This window comes from Strigops habroptila, chromosome Z, assembly GCF_004027225.2.
Source record: "Strigops habroptila isolate Jane chromosome Z, bStrHab1.2.pri, whole genome shotgun sequence".
NCBI classification, from domain to species: domain Eukaryota; kingdom Metazoa; phylum Chordata; class Aves; order Psittaciformes; family Psittacidae; genus Strigops; species Strigops habroptila.
This window is the reverse complement of record NC_044302.2, coordinates 2520251-2543934: the sequence shown is the minus strand read 5'-3', so window position 1 is coordinate 2543934 and position 23684 is coordinate 2520251. Positions and strand designations below refer to the sequence as shown.

The following is a 23684-nucleotide window of genomic DNA, read 5'->3' as shown; positions in this document are numbered from 1 at the left end:
AGAACTTGTTAACAGGGTTATGACTGCACAAACCGTAGGTCAAGACTTCCCATGACATTGGAAACTTTAATTAGCATGAATTAAGACCTGCAGTGTTCCCCACCCAGCACAGCCAGAACGGTGGCATTCATGGGACAGGCTGTAGCAGGATGCTCTGCTGAGGGACAGCCCGGGAGCACTGGGATGGAGTGCCGTGCCCTCCAGCCGGGGAGGGATAGGGACACACGACGAGCACGCAAACCTCCTCCTCTCTACACAAAAGCTGGACTAGTTCCCGTATTTTAAAGGTAAGACATCCATTTACCTGCAATTGGCTTCCAATCCTACATCTCGATTGCACCAGGCAAGTGATCTCAACGTAGGCTTCCAGGGCAAACAGCTAGAGCTCCCGGAGCTAAAGCGGGTGGTTATGTTGTCTGAATTTGGGTTACAGCTACAGATGGACTCCTGACCGTGGCAGCAGCGTGCAGATATCCTGACATGAGTCTAAGTTCACTGTCCTCTTAACGTCTCTGTATTAACAGACAGCTGCAGGCCACAACCATCACTCTCATGTTCACATTAAGGTCAATCTCACCTGTCGAGCTCTCTTCGCTAGAGGGGTACGTGGTCTTTCCCAGGAGCAGATTCACCATAGTGGGAGAATTGGCTACTTTTAAAGGTGTCTCGCCCTTCCTGTTGCTTTGATGAGGATTCCCTCCATAATGTAACAACAATTTCACCACCTGAAAACAGAAATTGAGACTTGAAGTCACTCTTGACATTTTGATTCCAGGCTTTTCATACAACTTTCATACAGAACTAAAAGGGGGATGTCCTCAAGCAGTCTCATGTCCTCAGGACATGCCTTATGGTACTAATAGTATTCAACAACAAAGGAGACAAAAAACAGCAACATGAACCAATTTCAGCAGGAAAGAAGGGAAAAGAACAAGACACAAATGTATTATCCCCTGCAACAGAGGAACACCAAAAGTAAAACACAAAAGTAAAAGTAAATAAAAGTAAAACACGAAAACAGCACCAGGGCAGGGAAATTCCTGCCCACTACATGACTATCAGTAGCAAATGATAATAACACCACAGACTCCTAGAATGGTTTGGGTTGGAAGGGACCTTAGAGCTCATCTAGTTCCAACTTCCCCGCCACAGACAGGGACATCTCCCACTAGACCAGGTTGTTCAAAACACCATCCAAACTGGCCTTGAACACTTAAAATAAACAGAATCTCTGTTTTTGCACAGTCGGCTGCTTGAGGCACGAGTTAGAAAAAAAAGTCGTTAAAAATACAGCTACAGAGTCCAGCAAAAACCAACCTTGAAGTGCCCGTTGTTGGCTGCATCATGCAGCGGGGTGTCATCATCCAACCCCTTTGTGTTGACTTCAGCGCCCGCAGCAAGCAACTGCTTTGCAACATCGTAATAACCCCGGTTGCAAGCCTCATGCAATGCTGTCCAGCCTGCAAGCAAAGGGACACTCAGAACATGGACATCACCTTCACGGAGAAAGTTAGGGATGGTGAAAATCTCACACTGCAGGTGAGAGTGTGTCAAGGGGTCTGTTCCTCTGATGGGCTTGTTTGCCCAGCACCCCATGGCACAGCAGGAAGAAACCTGCAGCTCTGCTTTTGTTACTCCAACCAGGTGGTAGTTGAATCAATTCTGCTTTTCCCTCTGGTCATGCAATGTGCTACACACATCTAGATAGACAGATCATCTATCAGAACGGACACAGCCCCAGGAAATGGAAAGGCAAAGTTTTATGTAGGAAACAAGAACTGCTGATGCTGGGTGAAAGTCACCACCAAGGTCTCAAATCCTTTCCCCTTCCAACTCCTCCATAAGAGCAAAACACTGCTGCCCATATCAGGATGAGCTCTGAGCTACAGACATCGCTCCCCCACACAGATCTCACAAATATTTTTTGTGTACTCTCCCAAGCAAGCAGCCATTGCTGCTGCAAAACAGGCCCCCGGCTCGGCGAGAAACCAAACAGCACATCTCCACAGTAACAGTGGCTCTGGTTCTCAAACAAACCTCTGAGGAATACAGAATGAAATATTTTATCATGTTCAAACAGACTATTTTTAAGCAGAAACTGTTTTGAAGTTTCCCACCAAATGTGCTCAGCTCCTTCGGTATTTTGCTGATAGCGTCGTGGGAGCTCGTTCCGTTACCTTCACTTGGAGCATTAAGAAGGAGCACCTGTGACCAGAATTAATCACAACTGATACTTCAGCCTAGCACTGGTATTAATCATACAGGCAAAGGAACACGCAGATCTATTTATAGCTCCAAAATCGTGCGAAGAGAACAGCAAAGAGCAAAATGAAGCTCTGGGATGTGCTGGAAGAAGGGCTAATTCAGCCCCATCACTGGCACGGATGTGCACCAACAGCACTGCTCATTGCTTCACAGCTGCCTTCTCACCACAGGACTCGGGGCTGTTCCCATCCCAGACTCCCTTCCCCATTCCCACCACCAAGAAGCAGGAGCTGGGTGGCCCCACCGAGGAGGAGAAGGAGGTGGTGAGACTCCTGAGCTGAGGGTGAGGATGGTCAATGTCTCCTCTAACTCAGATACTGGGCTGGTGCAGCTGGGAATCTGACCCCAATGTTTGCTACTTGAAAACAACCCCAAAAAGCTGTAGGAATTAGCCACTCAACTCTGGAGCAATGACTTTACAAACCCACTCCTGTCAATGTTTTTGTGCACATGATTTCTTATATTTTAAGTAAAAAAAGAGCTAAACCAGCCCACTTCCCTTTGAGAATTCCCCTCCAGACTTCCAAGAAGACACTCCCTTGGAAGGGCACAAGAAAACGGCAAAGAGGGTCCTCATCACAGTTTCAGAGCACATAGCTGCAGCAGCCCCAGGGATTGCTATGGATCAAGCCCAGCCGAGCATCACTGCCCTGAGCAGGACCATGTCCAGAGCAATAGCACAGCCTGGGAATTCAGCTCACAACTCCAACAAGGGAATCAATGCTTTTCAGGGATTTATTATTTGACAAACCTGAAGTCGGGTTTTGTTGTTGTTGTTCTTAAAGGACAGCAAGACTTCTTCCTCCCCAAAGGGCAAAATAATTTTTGGTTAAGCCCTCATTTACAAGCTGCAAACCCATGTTATAAAGAAGCTGCTTTCTCCGATAGGAGCCATTCTTGGAGATGGAACATTCAACCAGGTGGGAAAAGGTTTGGTTGCCCCCCCCAGCACCGCCAGCAGGCTGGTTACCTGCAAAGTCTTTCACATTGACATCTGCACCCTCGATGATGAGCTCCTTGATGCGCCGGGCATCTCCTCGAATGGCAGCTCGATGCAGCCGAGTCTCTCCTCGCTCGTTTCTCTTATTTACTTTATCTTTGGTTTTGGAGGCAGAGTTAGGAGTTCCCTTCTGACAAACTGTAGACTGAGAGGGATGCTTTGGTGTTGTGTCAACTGCATGGAGAAAAGAAACAAGAGTAAAGAACCGCAATTCAAAGGAAGCCTAAAAATCCCTTAGAGGGAGCTCTTGCAACGCGTTTCACCTCGCCTCTCCCCAGAACGCTCACCATAATGCAGGAGAGGCAACTGCACCTCTGAAGTCGCTGTGAAGACAGAGGAAAGCCTGTGTATGCATAATGCAGATATTAACTGCAGGCTGCCAAAGCCCACTGGAGAGAACTGCAGTCCTTGCAAAGACTGTAGGCAATCCCAGGGTTTGGAAGCAGATAATGCAGCTCTTTACCCTAAAACCTCATTTCCTAAGGGAAGTTGCCTTTAATACGTGAGGTCTGCCAGTTTTGGGAGGAGACTGCACATTTCCTGGGAGAACATCTGAATGTTCTGAAGACTACACAGCTTTTTTGCCTCCCCTTTCCCTCAACCCAAATAACAGCAACATAAGCAGCTAGATCTGTATTAAGAAGAAACAAAATACGTGGCTAAAGCTGCAACATCTGTGTGTAGGGTGCAGATGTGCTCATACAGACAGCACAGTGCCTCTAAAAACCCTGGGGGGTCATGTATGCACCAGATAAAAATGACTAAAATACAAAATCCACGGTAAACACGTTCCAGCTGCTCCAAATCTCACATTACAGTTGCAGCAGTTACACGTCCTATCCCTCTCCGCAGGAAGAAACCTTAAAAAACCCACAGAGGAAGATATTCTAACATTATTCACAATGTTCCTTTACTGAGTTAGCCTCAGAGCCAGTGGAAAACGTGAAGCTCTGACATGGAGGAGCTCTCATGGAACCAAAGCTGTAGTTAAGCAGCCAGGGCAGGCTCAGTGGTGGCTTGGATTTGGCCCATGGGACATCTGCTACTGCCTTATGCTGGAAGAAGGAAGGGCAGCAGCAGCCACATGTGAGCCCACGGCAGTGCCTGGAGTGGGAGCGGGTGTTCCGCTGCCCCGCTCCAGCATCCCACCTTCAGCACTGTGAGCACGGAGACCCCATGGAGCATCCCCAGGGATGAGCTGCCAAGGGGTGCAGCTCATCCCTGCTGCCTTCGAGGAGCTCCCTGAACCACCCTGAGCAAACCCACCCTCCGGACCTCACCTGGGCTGTTTGCAGACTCTTCTGCTGTCATCTGCATAAGGAGAGCGACTTGCTGGCGCTCGGACAGTGGGTATCCTGCCCGGATCCCCGAAAGGCCCATTCCGAAGAGCAAGCCAGGCTTTCTGGTGGCGGGTTCCTTTTTAATCCTCTTCCGCTCGGGACCCTGCTTTTCTGTAGAGACACAGAAACACAAGCTGTGAATGCTGCTGGAACTCAAAGCCATGTTTGTTTCTGAGCAGCGCTAACAGCTTTTCAATCCATTTCTGTAGCTCACAAATGGAAAAGCCTGTGGTGAAGGATGCATCCCTGCAGTGGGACCACCGGCACCTGGGGCAGCCAGGACATGCACTGCTCCTGCTGCCCACCAGCTATTCTGACAGTGTCTTCCAGTACAGACTTCTACCAGTTCTCCCCCCAAAATCAAAGAGCAGCACGAGAAGGAGGGAGCAGGTCCTCTGTGGTCTGTACCTTCCATCTTCCTTCTAGGAGCCTCCATTTCACGCCACGGTGCTTTGAGGAGCGTACGCAGCCTTACACCACCACAGCATGGACTGAACTGGAGGCATCTAAAACCATCAACAAAAAGTGCTAACAAGATAGAGGCTTGGAAACGTTTCTGTGCTATCTCATCCCTTCATCATCATCATCATCAAACTGGTGCGCTGCCCCAGGAGCACCAGGCTGGTCCTCTCCTCCCTAGTGCAGAGCACACACCTGCAGGTCAGGCTGATGACTCCTTAGCCATATATATTCCTGCATCCCTCTTAAGAAAATCTCAAACAGGAGGGGAGGAAGAAACTCCTGTGCCTGGCTTGTCATCCCCCAAATTCCAGCCTGACCCTTAGTCTCCTAAATCACGCAGCTACAAAGGCAGCTCCCACTGATGGGCTGCGCGCAGCCTCCTCTGAAGTTGGAATTTGCTGCTGGAATGCCATATGCACAGGGATGAGACAAACCCCCAGCTTCACCCTGCACATGCAGCCTTGCTCTCAGCACCCCACACAGCAGCAGCCTGCTGCAAGCTGGTAAGAACTGAACCCTGTGTTGTGCAACTTGCTGCCTCCCTCCCCGTGCCCAGCTCAGACACCTAACCTCTGTGAGAAGCCTGAATACTACTACAGCCTTGTTTTAAGTATTTTTCCTGTTTTCTTTGTGCAAGTATTGATCCTTTTCCATGCAGGAAGAGTCAGCAGCCCTTCCTCTGTGCTTATGGTTTGCTTGCTTTGTTGATGCTGTCTGGTGAAAGCAAAAATCCTGCTGCATCCTCCTCTCTGGCGGGTCCACAGAGCCACAGCCATGCCAGAGTCATAGAATCACCACCCTAATAGGAAGAACTTCTGCCTAAGAGCTCATCTCAATCTCCCCTCTGGCAGGTTAAAGCCATTCCCCTTGTCCTGTCCCTACAGGCCGTTGTCCAAAGTCCCTCTCCAGGTTTCTTGTGAGTCTAGATGCAAGGATGCATTCGGCAAAGTTTCAAGGTGCCACTTCAAGAAAGAAAAATTAAGTTGCCTTTCAAGGAGCCAGCCAAGCAAGAGACAGAATATCTGCAGAGCAGCACGGCAACTCCTTGCCAGCAGCCAAGCTGCACCCCTCCTACCAGGCAACTGTCCTAAACCCACAAAGAAGCATAAGGAAGATATGGTGCGTGTGAGTGGAAAATCCAACTTTGCTCACATCTATTTCTGAGTACTGATACAGTTTGTTTAGAGCCAGCTGACTGCAGGGCTGGTACCAACATTCTGAGCAGCCACAGCTATGGAAGTTACCAAACCCAGGTGAGTGGCTCCTTGTCCTCAGATCACACGGTCAAACACCAGTTTGAGTCAAAGCTGGTTTGATGCTGCTCAAGAAACCTGAGCAGTAAAACACCTCGCTGCATCCCTGATGTAACGAAGACTGCAGAGACAAGCTGTTCAACCCTACTGAACAGGGACATAAACAGGGACTCTGTTCTCCAACTGACCACCCTTGCTTTTCAAGAGAGCAAATCCCACCTGTGACTTTAAAGCACAAAGCAAACATCTTTTTAATGACAAGGAGTTTTTCACAGCCATCAGCCCCTGGATCACAGAATCCCAGACTGGGATTGCAAGGGACCTTAAAGCTCATCCAGTTCCAACTCCTGCCACGGGCAGGGACACCTTCCACTAGAGCAGGTTGCTCCAAGCCCCTGTGTCCAACCTGGCCTTGAACACTGCCAGGGATGGGGCAGCCACAGCTTCTCTGGGCACGCTGTGCCAGCGCCGCAGCACCCTCACAGGGATGGAATCTTTACTGTCAGCCCCAGCAGGGACTGGCACTTGCCAGGACGCTGCCAGGAGACAGAAGCATCAAGAGGGTTATTATCACAGCAAGCCTGCAAGTACCTCCTCTCCTCGAAGAGGAACACCGCGACCTGGAGCACTCTGACATGGGCTCATTACACTGCTGATACGGTACACCAAGTCTTTCAGTGAGGTAGGATAGGCATGGGATCTCTTTTACTCGAATGTGAGACTCTAAACACGCTGATTATTTTGTTTAAGATATTTTGAGAACCCCAGAAAGCATTAGAGGGATAATACAAGGAGGTCTGCAAACAAGCAGACGTCTGATAATGCTCCTCAAGAAACAGGGCTTCAACTCCCAGCAGCCAGGGAGAGGAAACCCACCATGTAACCCCCAGCATGCTGAAACTGGGAGTAAATGTGTGTGGGGAGATGTAGACCTCCAAGAGGATGTGGAGTGGATCACACAGATGCAAGCTTTATGGACTAGCTGCATCTAGCCTCTTCCCTACCACCAGCCCTGTGCCAGGGCAGGCTCGGACAGCCTGGGAAAGGCAAATCTTGCACCTTCCAGCCCAGCTCTGCTCATCCAGTTGTGTTTGTTGTTTTGACAAATCCATTGCGGTCTCTGGCACACAGCCACCAGCAGGACAGAGCCTGCTCTGCCTCTGCACAAAGTCCAGCAGGTCAGGAGAAACTATGACGGATGGGTTTTAACTCACTTAGTGGACTTTGCACCGAAGCACAGGCTTCCTCATTCAAACTACCACTGGAGTAAAAGTCCCTGGCATTCGAGGGCAGCAATGTGTGGGGACATCTCCACTGCTCCAGCTCGACTCATGCCACTTGCATCTTCTGCACTCCCTTGCCTGTCATCAAGCAGGCAACTGATTGAAACCCTTTACCCTGCCCCATGCACCGAGGTGCCACCCTCTGCTGCTCTCCCGCTGCAAAGGTCTGGCCCAGAGCAGATGATTTCCATCAGCCCCTGCGCATCTGGGATCCTGTACATTTAAGAAATGGTAATTCCATACCAGGGAATTTCTCTAACCAGACAGCACAGGCCACCCCTCTTCAAGTAGAAGCCCTGGAAATACATCCGTGCATTGAAGGAGAATCCGAGTCTGATTCTCCAAAGCCACGCTCGGTCACCCTGGCAGCTGTAACAGAGCTATAAGATGAAATCAGATCACAGGAAAGTGGATAGTTTTCTAATGGCTTAAAATAAAATTAAACTCGATGTGTTTACAGGAAGAGAACAACTGAGCCCGGGCAGTTCCAGGAGCCGAGCTGCCAAGCAGCCAGGCATACCCACCCGAGCACAGGGATACCTCACCTGCACAGGCTGCTCCTTCCTAGGCTCCGGAGCTCCTGCTCAAAGCAGGCTTGTTCAATCCAGCTCAGCCAGGCCCAGCTCAGCTCAGCTCAGCAGGCAGCTCCTGGCTGCATCCACAAAGCACAGGGATGCTCGAGGGGGTCACACCTTGGCTGGTGCCACCAGGCAGGGGCTTTGAACTACAGGCAATGCACAAGGGTTGTATGTGGTAGAGGGCTGCTCCATGTGTATGTGTGGAGGGAGCCACAATTAGAACGGGAATGTTTTCATTTTACTATTGCTGGGCTGCTGCAGGCTGTCAGCATGAGCCTGTGATTTGCAAGAATTGATTACCAAGTTCAACCGAAACCCCCTTAAACTTCTATTAATCCTGCAGTTGCAGAACGTCCTCCTCCACAGAACATTTAACATTAAAAAGCAGGTGATCAACAAGATATAAATAAATTGGAAAGCAACCGGCTCTCCCTGGCTGTGGTGAGGCAGCCAAGGACTCAGGATTGTGTGTGCTTCCCTGTGGGAAGGCAGCATCACCCAGTGCTGCACAGGATCACATCTAGTCCTGTGTGACCTCGGTGTTGCACTCTTCAGTGCCTCCTTCTGCCCAGCAGGAGAGGGATTCCTCCCTCTGGTTCTGGGGCCATGGAGCTGCAAACGTGCTTTATTTCAATTCAAAAGATTTTACTCAGAATCTGGTTTTCAGCAGATTTTGAAAGGGCAACTGCACAAAGATCTCTGCTCAATGCTTCAGGTGCCGCTGGCTCCTGCAGGCTGCTCCTTCTCCTCGTTAAATGCTTCTCTATAACACCTCGCAGCAACGTGGAGTAAATTAACAGGAACACTCACAATGGGTAAATAAATACCTCAGCAAATAGGAATAAAGGCTATTTTACACCTAAACCCCTTTAGCAAGGTCCACACAACAGTCCCTTGCGTGGAAGCACAAAAACCAGTGGCACAAGGGGGTGTGCAGGCAAGGAATCATCTCACTGCCCATCTCCAGAGATGGTGGCTGGACCGGGCACACTGATCCCAATGGGAAGGAAGATGACAGCAGCTCGGCGATGTGCCGTGAACCTCCAGGCAGCTATTTTTAAAGCAGCTCTTTTGGTGCTTGCTTCAGCCCTCTGCAAACCTCCAGAGCAAAGCCTGAGCCTGGCGCTGCCGTGGTTTAATTTGGGGATCCTGCTCAGCTCTTCCCTCACGCTGACGCTGGCAGGAACCGCATGCACAGGCTTAAAGGGGAAAAAGCAGGATCTGAGCAGAGCTGCGGCTGCCCAGCACAGCCGGGAGCTGCTGCTCCTTCCTTTCATCACACTAAACCCAGGAGGCTTGTGAAAGGCAGGACAGCAGCAGGTTTACAGGACAAAGAGGTTTGAGCATTAGCCCCGCAGGTGGTTCTTGTGCCCAAATTAGAGTCCAGGTCATGCAACGCTTGTGCTGCTGCAAGTGGGACTAAATCCAGAGCTGCTGGAAGCCCATCAGCAGCTCTGCGGAGGTCCCAGGGCACAGAGGCATTCAGGGCTCTTGGGCTGGCTCTAGCAGGCCCTAGCCAAAATGGGAGAGAGAAGAGAGGCAGGGAAATACAGAGAAAAGGGTGGTGATGGAAAATCTGTCCTGAATATGCACTGTGAGATGCTGGCAGGTTGTGGGGACGGGAGCTCCAACCCCGAGCTGTGGCTGAGCCGCTCGGCTCCTCGCTCCCCACAAACACATCGTACCCTGTAATGCAAAAAGCATCCGTTTAAGCCGTTCCAACATGACAACGCACGCATGTAAGGTGGTACCCTGAGGAAAAATACCATTTCCAAACCAACCAGCTCATGCTGAACATCTCGGTGCTGCACAGAGAAACTGACTGTTGGCTCGCCGGTGAGTGGGGATTTTCAACAGTTTATTTGCCGAGCAAGCACACAAACAAAAGATCAATAAGAATAAATTAGAACGGCACAGACAGCAACAGAGACTGCATTGCACCCCCGAGAGACTGCACAAGCCTCTGCTTTCCCCATCCCCAGCCTAGCATGCGTAAGAGTGACTCATTTTTACTGCAGAAGTTGTAGGGCATAAAACATTTTGGAGCATGTCAGCTCAAACCAGGGGAAAAGCAGGTTTAACCTGAGCGCGGGCAGCCCGGAGCTCGCAGGGCATCTGCAGGCGTGGACCAACGCGTGCTGAACAAGCCTGATCATGAGCCAAAAGGTTTATAGCATACGATACAACCACATCAAGAGGCTTCGCGGGCATCCCCAGAATTTAAGGACAAGTGCATAGGATGGTGCCGAGGGGAAGGCCTCAGCGCTGCAGGGACGCAGCAGTGGTGTGAAATGGGAAGCAGCACAACGGCACGGGCAGATAAACAAGAGGAGGGCAGTGGGGAGCAGGACGGAAGCAAGGCAGTGAGTGAGAAGGGGGAACAGGGCTGGCATGGCTGCATAGAGACCACCAAAGCAGAGGGAGGCGGCACTGGGGCTGGAGAGCTGCACCCGAGGACCAGGGAGGAGGCTGTGCACCAGGAAGGCATGGACATGCTGCAGAGCCTGCAATACACACAGGCTGGGGGGCACAGATGGGAGATGATGTCTGGCTCATCAGCCAAGTGAAAGCAGGTGCCAAAAAGGAAACCAAGGAGGAAAATGAGAGGAAAAGCTGCAGCAGGGTCTGCTTCAGCAGAATGGAAAGGAAGGCACCTGAGCCACTCCTATACAGCAATGAGCAGCTTTCTAATCTGAAGGATGGAGAGGGACCAGAGCCAGAGCCTGATCCTGCACAGCTAAGCTGAAAGGATGGTGAAGACATCGGCTTCAACACTCAGAAGCAGAGGAGAGGTGTCAGCAGGGGAAACAAGCCTGTTTATAACCACATCAGGTCACTGTGTGTGGGACTGAGCCCCATCAGCCTGGGGACAGACAACCCACAGGCTGGACCCCAGTGTTTGCAGTATTTTTAAAAGCACCATTCTGCCAGAGAGGTTCAATGCTGTGTGTTAGCCTGTGATCCAAACACAGGCGTTCTCCCTCTATTTGCAGGATAGACAATACCATCTACACATGTAAACATATCTTCTCACCACAGCAGCCACTGGCTAACAAACCGCTGCGAGAGGAAACAAGGGGCTTATACCAGAAACAAATCTCCATGTTAAACATGAATAATTCTGAGACCCCAGTTTTCAGGTCCAAACCTTTAATTTCCCACAAAACAGAGGGAGCTGAAGGAGGGCGGATGGGGAGGAAGGCTCCGGCCATTCCTCCCCTCCTGGGAGCAGGGGGCAGGACACTCTGCAGACAGAGCTGATAAAAGCTCTTGTATGAAGCAAAAAGCCGTCATTGATAGATTTTTGGTTCACAGAGACACAGCACACTGCAACCTCTCACTCTGCATGTTAAGGAGGTGATGAGGGGGGGAGGAGGGAGATTTATGGCAGCTCCCATCATAAAACGACCTGCTTTTCTGTGCAGCACTTCCCAGATGGCTGATGCACATGGGGAGTTTCTAAGGGTGATCTGAAGGCTGGTGTTTGCCAGTCTATCCACACTGTACCGGCATTATGGAGCCCAGCTAGAAACGGAGAAGCTCTGACATTCACTCTCTCCCTGGTTGCTAGGTGAGAACAGTTTCTTGACTATTTTAGTAAAAGGACTGAAATTATACAACCAAAGAAAGACCCAATGCAGCAGAGCCCATTAGAGCCCTCCAGCTGCACACAGCTGAGCGCAGCCAGCGATGGAAAATGCGCACAAATAAGAGTTTCGGAGGCAGATGCATTTTTTAATAAGCCAGCAATTTGCTTCTCACGGATTCCCTCGCCAGCCTCCCAACTTGTGACTAACAAGCCCGTTCCCATGCAGGGGCACTCAAACCCCTCGCAGGCAATAGGCAACCCAAGAGCCGGCTCTGGGAGAGGACCAGGGTTTGGGTCATCTGATTCATCAGGAATTTTCTAACCTAGTAATTAGCGTCACGTAACATACTCAGGGGATTAGCATGAAGGAGGCTGTGAAGCAGCACAAGTTTTAAGCTTGGAGACCAGCTCCTGCTGACCATTCTCACACTAACCCCGGTCCCCCAGCAGCATACAAGCCCTTGCGATCAGCCCTGGACAGCCCTCTGCAGCCAGGGAAAGGTGTGTGTGCACACTTCAGCTCACAGGGCTGGCTGGGGTTTTGTCTCTCCCTTCTTCCCTCAGAAGCAAAAACATCCTGTGCCAAAGTGGGGCCTCAGGGTGAGCACTCGGGTGCTCTGCAGAGGGGCAGTGGCATCTCTGGGGTGTATGGCTGCTTGCTAAAGAAATAGATCATTATACAGCGGGGAATGCAACACAAACCTCAGAAACCTGCTGCCTGGCCGGGAATGGACCTCAGGGTGGGCGCAAGGAAGCTGCCAGACATCCCAGGTCAGGGGGGAGCTGGATGGATGGACATGGCTGGGGTGTCACCAACACCCCCCCAAAACACCAGCAGAGTGTTATGGGCAGCTGGGAGGGGAGGCAAGAGATAGCAAGAGTTTGGGGAGGGAGGAGGGCTGGGGAGATGAAGTACTTCTACCAGTTTCTTATTCTCAGCTTACACCTACTATATTATTCAAGAACTTAAAAGCATCGCATTTCTTTTTATTTCTTTCATCAAAGCAAGAGGCAGAAACAGCTTAAGGACTTTCACATTTCAGCTGCAGGACTCTCAGGCCATGTTTTCCATTCCCCCCCCCATCCAGCCTAGCCACCTCTCCCCTCCTCCCCAGGCTGAGATGACCATCAAATGCCACGAGACCACAACAGATGCAGATGACGCTGTTGTTATTTCTGTCGGCACGGGAAGCTGCTGCTCTCCATCTCCAGAGCAGGAACCTCCTCCTGCTCTGTGCCCTGTGCCACAGCGGGTCCCCCACCTCCAATGGCCCCAGCACGGCAACAGCATCGCTGCCAGCACAGCCTGCGTGACATTTGGTTCAACTCAAACAACTAGAGCAACAACAACAACAATATCAAGTGATGCTGAGAAATCCCATGACCTGAAGCCACAATGCTGCTAAACCACACACTGATCACCCTCCCTCCCGGGACTGAAGCAGCAATGCTCGGGTGGCACAGGGAGAACCAGGCTCCTGCTTGGCCATGAGCCGCTGCCGGGCTGATGGAGGAGGAGGCAGCCCAACATCACCGCAGGACCTGAGGGCTCCACCTTTCAGGTTGTCACCCACGGGATTTAAATGGCATCCAACCCACTGCAGATCCCCATCTGCAGCACTTACAGAGGCACTCAAACCCCTCCTGCGTCCCCCTCCTGCTCCCTCCTTGTGGGACTTTGGGTCTACAAAGCACTCAACTCAAGAGCTGCCAGAGACATTGAAGTCTCCATGACAAAACACTTCAAAATGAGGATTTCTCTTGTGTTTGGGGAACTTCATACAAGTGAAGTGTTTGGTTGGGGACCAGGAGAGGAATGGGCACCCCATCTGCTGCTCTAGCTGACCAATAGCAGCAGACACTTCACTAGCTCTGCATGGCCACAGCTGCAAGCAGGAGCACAGGATGGCTCCACGGCCCCCACTTTGAAGAGTACATTTATTTAAGCCCTGCGTGCTATTTGGCAATGGTAGGATTTATACACAACCTGGACTAAACTAAGTTTCTCTTTGACATGCACTGATTTGTCACCAAGCCCACACAAAACCAATCCTCAAGACTCCACTCAAGCTTGAGGAGGAGCAGCAGCAGAATTTGAGGAGTTGGAGGCAGAGAAATCCAGCAGCAACCCTTGCAAAGGGAAAATAAACTCCAGTGTATTCCTCACTTCTCCCAAGCAAATCCTCAGAGGAGACAGACCTTCTGCACCCAGGGGCGTAACAGGGCACCCAGCACTGCTGCAGACCTGCAGTTGTGACCCAGCCTCGCTCAGACCTTTCCAGCTCCCAGGGAGAGCTCTCAGGGGCCAAAATTAACTCACAGTGCTCAGAGATTTGTATTAAGTCCTAACTCTCCCCAGTGATGATGATGATGATGACTAAAGGTCTGGAAAACAGAGCTCCACCTCGAGCCAAGTGACTCAAGTGACAGCCAGCCTGACATCCAGCTGAAGAAACTGCAGGATGAGTGGGTAGCATGGCTTTTACACTCTGGACTGTGCATTTCACAGCTGACCTTCGAGCAGCATTACCTGGCTGGGTGTATATGACACAGAGCAGTCAGAAACCTGCTCATGTGAAGCCACGGGGCTGCAGGGAGGTGGGGAGCGCCCGGCCCCACGCCGCAGTCTGGTGCCGTTGAGTCAGCCTGTGAGTCAGCCGTGGCTCAGCACTGCCGGCACCAGTGCCCCAGGAGCACAGAGGAGGAGCACCGAGGAGCATCTCTGTGCCAGCCACCCCAGCACACCTCTCCTGCATCTCCCAGCAGGTGGCTTCCCAGCAGGACAGTCCCCTTCTCCCTGCCGTGGCCTGCAGGATGCTTCTTAGCATCACCATTAAATGCCTAACCTGCTTTCAGCGCAGGACACAAGCGAAGAGCCGCACCAAGCCTCAGAAGCTGCTGAAATTGCTGGGAAAGAAGCTGGATGTACTTGTTTGGCAGCTGCCAGGCAGCACGTAGGCTCTCAGCAACGCCTGGAGATGTGGGGAGATGCCGCACGAGTGAGAGGAGAAGGAAGGAGGAGAAGTCTCAGGCAGAGAGATGCTGCTCCCACAGTGCTGGATCTGTAACATGCACGGTCTGTAGGCTCACAGCTTTACGCCTATTTTTTCTCCTAAAGACAGTTTATCCAGTTAACTTTAAGGAACCCGAGAGCCAGAATAGTTGCTCTAGAAACCATTTTGAAGGAGATAACTTTAAAAGCTTTATCACTGAACCTACTGCACCCAAACCACCCCCTTTAAACCAGTGCTGGGCTCCAGGAGCCCATCTCCCATATGGGAACAAACCCCAAGCGGTGCTGGGAGCTGGCTCAGCATCGGGGCGCAGTGAAGGCACGCTGGCTGGGGGCGGGCTGCTGCAAACACCACCAGATCAAGAATGAAATTGCTTACTTGCTCGCTTTCTGAACACCTCAGCACTCTGCCAGCAGTGCACGCTCCTCAGCCAGCTTTAGGAGTGGGCTGTAAGAGCTGCGCTGAAGGAAGAAGGGCAGGTTGAGCTGCCCCACTGCAGCATGAGCAAAGGGTGAAGGGCTGGGGCAAACCTCTGCCCTCACACACACACCTCTGCCTGGGTGCAGCTGGAAAAGCCATCCTGGTGACGGGAGGCACCAGTGCTGAGGGTATGTACTATGAGCACACAAGAGATGGAGGTTAATGTTTGCAACCTGATGGCAAGGGGACAGTGCCATCCACGCACTGAAGTGGCAAACACAGGCAATGAGGCATGTGGGCTCATCCCGGCTATCCCAACACAGGCTGCCACACCACACTCGGACAGGGTGGGCTTTGCTGCCCTTCCACAGCGAAGGAAATGCAGGACAGATGCTTTCTTGCACCACATAGAGTGCATGCACGTCAAAGCTGATCCAGAGCTATTCAGGGACAGAAAAACAGGCACCAGATAGGCTGTGCTAAGGAAAATGAGTCACCGCAACAAACCAGGATGAGGATTCACTATTGTTTAAACATTTGAAGAGGGGAAAAAATAGCCCACTACAGGCAAGAAGAGCGCTCTCCTAGCTCTCAGCTCCCACATCCTCATAGCCGAGTTTCACTTGGCTGCGGAATACCCCAGCAAAACCACCCCAAACACACACAACAGCCTGTGTACAGCAGCTCCACTGTGTTACACAAATCACCTAAGGTCAACCCCGCAAGTGGAACACCGATGTTGCAATCCTGCTTCTCCCAAGAGCTGCAACCAAAGCTGAGGAAGAGACCAGGAAAAAGCAGCCTCCCTGTCCTCCAGGTCTGCCCAGGGAAGGAGCAGGGGCTGTGGGGTGGGTTTGCTGCAGCCCCTTTGTCTGAGACAAAAGCCCATCCTCTAACAGCCACGCATGCTTGAGCCGGAGCGTGCAGTGCCAGACCCATGTTGTTAGATGAGCACACCGACCCCATGGGCATGGGGCAGCCCTCTGCACTGCAAACATGCCTCTACCTGCTCAACGAAAGCCAGCCTCGAGCCAGGCCAAGGAACACAAGGACTGAAACACCCCATGGTTGCAGTGGGGTGGTGTAAGAAGAGAGCAAGGTGCCAGTAAGTCCTTTCCCATCTCAAGCATCTGATTCCTGGAATAAAAGATCTCAGACAAGAGGAACAGGCTCCTGCTAAGTCTCGGTCTGACTGTGTGTTTATCTGCAGCTCCCTGCTGCTATCTCCTCCCCAGCGGCTGAGTCACTTCCTCTCTTCAGTCTCCACCAAACAGGTTGCTAGAGCCTCGCCTACACCTTCCCAGCGCCTGTGGAGCCCAGTTTGTCTTTAAATGAGTCTTTGAGCACCGTGACCACCTCCGGCTGTCCTGTGTGCAGGAGGGAGCTGCGCTGCTGCCCCTCGGCTCGGCTCTGCTCGCATACCCGCTTCTCCAGGAAGGACAAGCTCTGAAGAGGAAGGGGAAGATGAGTCCGAAGAGGAAGCGCAAGATGAGTCCGAAGAGATAGAGTCCGACGCCTGCTAAAAGCAGGGGCCAATGGCACGGGTGTCTCACGGGCTGTGCTGCTGCTCCTCCGCGCCATGCAGCAGCTACAGCCTGTCCCCAGTTTTCTCCTCTGCTCCCCTCCACTGCTGCTCTCCTTTTAATTTGATTTCCTTCTTGCTGCTGCCAGCAGAAAGATTTCCAACATCTCTGCAGCCAGAGACCAGAGCCCTCTTTGCTGCTGGGGGACATGGAATGCACGCTGGTGGAGCCCAACCATGACATTTTAGCTGTCACGAGGGTCAGACAGCCCTGAAGCGAGTTTGGGTTTAAATTCTCAACCAAGTACTGAACGTGGCAGAAACACCGCTGACATAAAGCAGAACCTATGGTTCCAGCTAATCAGTTTTGCCTTGCCCCAGCCATCCTCCATACAAAGGTGAAACCCTTGGATATATTCAAGTGAGACAGTACAGCACGATGAACGTGCTTGGGAACACAGGGCTCCAACAGGCACCACGCTGCTTGGAGACCAAGTGAGGATCACCCATGTCAGGCTGTAATCCCATCTGCTCCGCAGGGGCAGGGGCCACCCTTCCTCCCACTACTGCAAACCCAAATCGATTCATTCTCCAGCACTCCTCCCATCCACACACCCCAAATGCAAACCCGACACTTCATCCCTGCCAAGACCCATCGGTACGAGCTGTCCTCTAACGAAATGTATTCATGTTTTGAGACTTTCTCTCCCACAGGGAGCTCAGCAACCGTGAAAATTACCATTTGGCACACGGAAACCCACAGAAATGGGTCCGGGCCAGCCTCAGGACACTGGCCCCTCACTGCTGTGGTGGCTCTGACCTGTTAACGTCTGCTCTCCTGACTTCTGAACCAGAGGAGGCTGGTCGGCAGCTCCTGTAGGCCAACATACCTCACATGCTCACCCGAAAGTGACAGCAGATGCATAATTTTAACCATTTTTAAGCATATTCCCAACTTTTAGCCCATTTTATCTCTTTGCACAATTACTGAGCCTTACCTGACCAGAACTATTTCCAAATGCAGATTTCCTAGAAACATCCAGAAAGAACCTATGCCAACCTCTGCTCATAAAGCCACAGCTAAGCCCCTTACAACCAAACAGCATTATATGCTTCACGTCTAAGCTTTGCTACAGCTCTTCCCAATTGCTTACCAATCAAACAGCCCATTCAACACCTCTGTAGCTACGTGGGGCCATGGTGGGCAACAGCCAATCTTCCACCACGAGATGTGACCTGCCTGACCATGACACAGCCAGGCTGAAACACCCACAGCAGCACCAGTGCTTGCCAGAAACCAGGCGTGTGTTGAGGACACGTTGTTCAGTCATGCTGCAACCACCAAAGTAACCTTGGCAGTGCCAAGAACAGGGGCAGACAGGTCATCTTAATGACCTCGGGGTCCTGAGGACCATTTGTACCAGCCCAAAAGAGCCGATCTAACCACTCCAACAGGCCCAAATGGCCACATCACTGAAGTCACATCTCCAGCTCACCAGTACAGCCTCCAGACAGCTTTACACGTGTTTGACAACGCCTGTGCACACACCAACTGGAAATAATTGTTCAGTTTAAAACCCCAAAACAACAAAACATGTCTGGAGAGGATACAGACATATTCACACATACCTCAGGTTTATTTGAGGCAGATGCATGCAAGCTCATGTTTTCACTGTTTTTCTTTTAAAGAGTACTCAGGTTTATCCTCTGATTTTTCAGGTTCTTACTAGCAGGCCCAGCTCTGCTCCTTGGCTTGTCTAAGCTGCAGTTAATGAACTGGACTAGGTAGAAACAGAGAATGGACCACCAGCCAAAGGAAGGGGTGCCTCCTCACAAAGCAATCTCTTGGTCCAGTTAAACACTGGATACTGTGTGCTCCCCCCAGCCCGAACATGCACATTTTGAGGGTGGAATGTGTCATTTCTGTACCGGTATCTGAGTCTTTTTGATCTCCATTTGTTCCAACAGTGAAAGGCAACTTCCGTTTGGTCGCTCGCTCCTTCACCTCTTTGCCGCCATCGCTCCGGTCCAACTTCGGAGTCTTGGTTAGAGAAACTTTATCTTTATCCTACAAAGAGAAGAGACCAGATTAACAAGAGCTTTCCCCAGACTGTGTTCACCTAACCACTCAAAGCCCTACACCAGCCTCACGTAGCACTTGTCCTTTCCTTTTCACTGTGGGTTTCTAGCATCAGGGTTTAGCGTCCTGCAGAAAGCAGCCTCCACCACGCTAAAAACCCCACCAGACAAGAGCAAAGCCAACCAAGGCCGCTGCATGGTGCCAAAATGGCAACCAGTTTATGTGAAAACAGAGCAGATGCTGTGTGTGAAGCTGCGAGCATGGGGGGAAGGCAAGCTGGGGTGCGGGAACCCAAGGATTCCCAACACAACCACCCCCATCACTTGGGAATGGTTTCCCGAGCCTGAGCATGTCTTTGGGATGCACAAAAACCAGCACTAAAGCCCTTGGTTCCAAGCGGAGACCTGATGGCTTCTCCTTGGGACCTGAGGTATTTCTAACACAAGAATACACCATTACTAATTGAGCTTACACAGTAACATGTTATTCCAGAGAATATTCTGGCAGATGATAACTCTGCTAACATTACTGACTGTCACAGGATCAGCACTGCAGCCAAATGCACTGTGAAGGTTTGCACTGCACAGACTGGGTAATGATTTCACAGAATTACAGAATCCCAGCCTGGTTTGGGCTGGAGGGACCTTAAAGCTCCTCCAGTTCCAACCCCCTGCCACGGGCAGGGACACCTTCCACTAGAGCAGGTTGCTCCAAGCCCCTGTGTCCAACCTGGCCTTGAACACTGCCAGGGATGGGGCAGCCACAGCTTCTCTGGGCACCCTGTGCCAGCGCCTCAGCACCCTCACAGGGAACAGCTTCTGCCTCAGAGCTCATCTCAATCGCCCCTCTGGCAGGTTAAAGCCATTCCCCTTGTCCTGTCCCTACAGGCCCTTGTCCAAAGCCCCCCTCCACGTTTCTTATAGCCCCTTTAGGCACTGGAGCTGCTCTAAGGTCTCCCTGGAGCCTTCATATAAGAAGCAATATTATTTTAAGCAAGTGCTTCTGGACTGAACACTGTGCCACTGCTCTAACAAGGCCAGAACAAGGAGCTCTGTGACAGATCTGATTTCAGTAACCCAGCAAAACCTGGACCCTGAGCTTTAGCTATGAAGTTAAAGACTCTCGATTCAGTAAATCACGCAAGACCATCACTGGAAACTCAGACAAGCAAATCTAACAGAAATTCCCTTGTTGAGAGCAGCCTGGTCACGCTGTCTGCATCAGGCTCAGCACCCTGGCAGGTGCCTCCTGTGCCAGCAGTCACAAGACTGTGGCGTCACGGTGTACGTTGCTCCTTCCTCTTCCCGAGTTTCTGTCTGGCAACCAGACTTCACCCCCAGATTAAAGAGAAACCTTTACTGGGACAGACGGGTTCTCTCTGCACCCTCCTTGCAATGGGCAGTGTGACTGCGCACCCAACACTCGGCCCCTTGCACCAGTCAGGGCTATAGAAAATGGGTCAGGGAATCCCTTTTTTGGTAAAGCAAGTGAAACAAACCTGTCTGACGGGCTGGCGGGAGCCAAGGCACGTTCAGAGCCCAAGAAGGGCAGCCCTGCTCCAGAGCAGCCCTTCCTCAGCGCGGGACGCAGCGGAACAACGGGAGAGTCAGCACAGCCAAAATAAACACTCCAGCATTTCACTTCAACACTCTGGATTTAAATGCTTTTGTCTTAGTTTTTTTCTGACGTGAACAGAAATAGTTTGCCATAACTAATGATGCTGCTTCTATTGCCAGCTGCTGTTCGAAGCAGCTGAGAGGTGGGAGGCAGGCCAGGGACCACGGATCACCTCCCAGGACCATATGGCTGCAAGTAGAGATGTGGGTCTGTCCTTTCCCTCCCCAGTTTAATGCAAGCTCCAACACCACCACTATGCTTGAATCCCACTAACACTGCATCAGTGCTGAGGCCATGTTGATGCAGGGTAAAGCATCACAGACTGGTGAGATGTGGCCTCATCACAAAACTCAACTGCACTTCAAGACAACAATCAGCCCAACGAATTTACCCTTAAAAATCAGAGCCTGGAACAAGAGGATGAAACCAGAGAAGTCCACATGTTTTCCTCTGCTGCCTTCACCTATGGGCACACCTGTATGTGCTGCATCCAAGCTGCTCCACCACCATGGAGCCATGGGATCAGGAGGGACTTCTTCCTGCTCTGGAAGTGCATTTGCACCTCTCACACCCGTCTCATGCAGCTCAGGTTCACCAGCACCAAGCGGTGGCAATCCTTTGTAAGAGACAATTCCAGAAGATTCCGAGGTGGATCAATGGCACTTCCCTTCACCAGCCACTGTGCTCATGGGTTGTACGGCAGTTTCCTCACCCAGACCCTTGGAGCAGGCTGCTCCACTCGGTACTTCAGTATTAGGATACTCCTTGCCTGCTCTCACAGCAATAGTGCAGGATGTGGCTGAGCCCCTGGCACCCCACGGTGGGATTTCCTACACTCCCACCATTTCTTCCAGACACCAGTTTCACGTTGAGAGCTTCAACAAGAGGTTCAGTATGCTCCATGCAAAAAACCCATGATTTTTCCATCGTTTGTTACCTTAAAATAAATTTCAGCTGGAGCAAACCCATCACATCATGTCCTGAGGCTTTTTTGCTGCCCAAAAAGCCTCACAGGCATCCCAGCTCTGGGCACCCATTGGCAGCGCTCCTGCTCCTGCACCCCACTTCAAAGCAAAGATGATGGGTGACAGCTTGTTTCAAACATACTTTCTTTAAAATTCTCTGATTTGGCTGTGTAGTGTGAAAGTCTGAAGCTGCAGGCACAAGGGGCTGTGCTGCCTGCAAGCCAGGTTAGTCTCCCGCTGCATTAATGCCATGTGGGATCTCAGCACTCGGGAGTAAAGAAAAAGCGCAGGACAGGTAAAAATGCAATTTATTGCAGAAAATTACTGCAGTGTTGTTAAAAGCTCTGAGTTGGGGGAGAGACAAAGTAGTGGAATCAGGCAAAAAACCTTCCCATACCAGACAGTGAGCCCAGCACGAAAGTGGGAATGGCTGCATGAATCCCAACGCCTGGCACGCTTGGGCAACGCTCCGTTTGCATTCACCCTAATGCTCAGAGCTGCTAATCCAGTAAGTTCAGCACAATTAAATACCAAGGAACGAAGGAAGCAGTCCCGGCACCGCTTTGAAGATTAATTTGTACAGTAGCACAAGGATAACCTTTAATACTAATTGGAGCGAAGAAGATCCAAACTTTGCTCCCCCCTGGAAAGCAGCGACCTGCTGAGGACGCCTGGAGCTGTTGGTGAAACCACCACAGAGAAATTAAGGCAGCTTGGAGAGTCATATTCTTGACAGTAACATGTGTTTGCGTTGTCTTCTTTTAAGTTTTACTTCCCTAATTATTTCCAACTTTGTAATGAAGAATGTCATTCTTTTCTCGAGTAAAAGCTGGTTTCAGTTTTAGGTTTTCCCATGTTTAAAGTAAGCTCAGACTCATCTGAATCAGGTTTCACAAAAGGAACAAATCCAAATTAAACGACACTGCAGAGAAACTTGGATCAATATCTGTGTGTGAGACAGGCCTGGGTCTCTCGAAGGCTGGGACAGCTTTGCTGAGGGTAAGAGGGACTTTGGTGAATGAGGGTGCTGTTGAGAGCTAAGCAACAGAACCAAGTTCCCCTTTGTGGGTATTAATAAAAGCTGCTTTGGCAAAAGAAAAGGCAGACCATGACTTCAGGAAAAATCCCCTATTGTCACATTATGTTCTTAGTAAGATTTACTATGTGAAGAACTCAAACTGATCATGAACCAGCCCCCAGCAGCTGCCTGATGCAAGGTGCTGCGGCGACACTGACTTCTCTTTACAACAAGGATCTCTAATTAGCAAGAGAGAGGCCCTGATATCAATTTGCTCGGGTCATTTATGACATACTGAATAAAACCCACTTTCCAGCCTCATGCGGAACTCCATCTACGCCAGCTTACTGCCCCAATGTCAGTCTGCAGGGCAAACCCAAACATGTTGTTCTTTTCAATGCAAAATTCTACACTTAAACCCATGCAAAGAAATCTGTATTTCCAGTGGGAAGCTGAGCGAGTCCCTAGCTTGCTTTACAGGACAGACCATGCATCTGCAGCCTTCTCCTCCCCTCCATCCATCCATGCCCACACACAAGCCATGAACTCCCTGCCTATGACCAAGGGCTGTGCCAGAGCCGTGCCTACACTTCAACACGGACAAAACCTGACTCACATCCCAGCTGCTTATGCAAAGACTTGTATCACCAGCACTGGAAATCCCCAAAGCCCTTTGTTCTCCAAAATGAGTTGAAAGTATTTCAGGTTGCAATGCTAGTAAAAAGCAAGCAGCAATGAACAAAACCAGCACCGGGAGCTTGGGAGGAGAAGCCCAGAAGGACCATGGGCTCCAATGCCTGTGCCCCTGAGTGATGCTCCATGCCAAGCTGGCACACCAAACTCTTGCTGTGGGCAAAACAACCCACGATCCTGCTGCAAAAAGCAAATGCAAGAGCGGGAGTTTCCCTGCACTAATACAGGCAGCAGCACGTCATTCTGTGACCAGGCTCTGCCACGGGGGCACAGAAGGGGCAGGAAAAGGGTTCTCACCCTGCGGTACCAGAGAACATGCTGGACATGGTAGGAACCAAACCCGAGCATTGCCTAAATCTGCGTCCTTTGTAGCCTTTCCGAAACCAGAGTAAACACATAGCCACACGAAGTTTCAAGAAAGCTGAATTTGTGTCGTTATCAATGCTGCAATAAAACATTTGAAGCTGGGAGACGACTGGAGCTGAAGCCCCATTCCTGCATGCCTCAGGTGCTGAGGTTGGCAAGAAATACAACTCAAAAGGACTATGGGCTGCTTATCCTCATGGAAACGCTGGCTCTGAAGTC

General features: G+C 51.0%; 1 protein-coding gene across 7 annotated transcripts in view; it reads right to left on the bottom strand.

Annotated features, from left to right (window-relative positions):
• Positions 1–23684, bottom strand: part of ANKRD11 (ankyrin repeat domain 11) — a 150261-nt gene that overhangs the window by 12257 nt on the left and 114320 nt on the right. For 5 of the 7 annotated variants that reach the window (XM_030511997.1, XM_030511998.1, XM_030512000.1 and 2 more), the window contains 5 exons: positions 18656–18794; positions 4546–4716; positions 3236–3439; positions 1318–1460; positions 578–725 (listed from right to left, as the gene is read on the bottom strand). In XM_030511997.1, coding sequence (XP_030367857.1) covers positions 578–725; positions 1318–1460; positions 3236–3439; positions 4546–4716; positions 18656–18794 — 805 coding nt within the window. Of the gene's footprint in view, positions 1–304; positions 726–1317; positions 1461–3235; positions 3440–4545; positions 4717–18655; positions 18795–23684 lie in introns of all 7 variants that reach the window. The other 2 variants (XM_030512003.1, XM_030512002.1) reach the window with 1 other exon arrangement.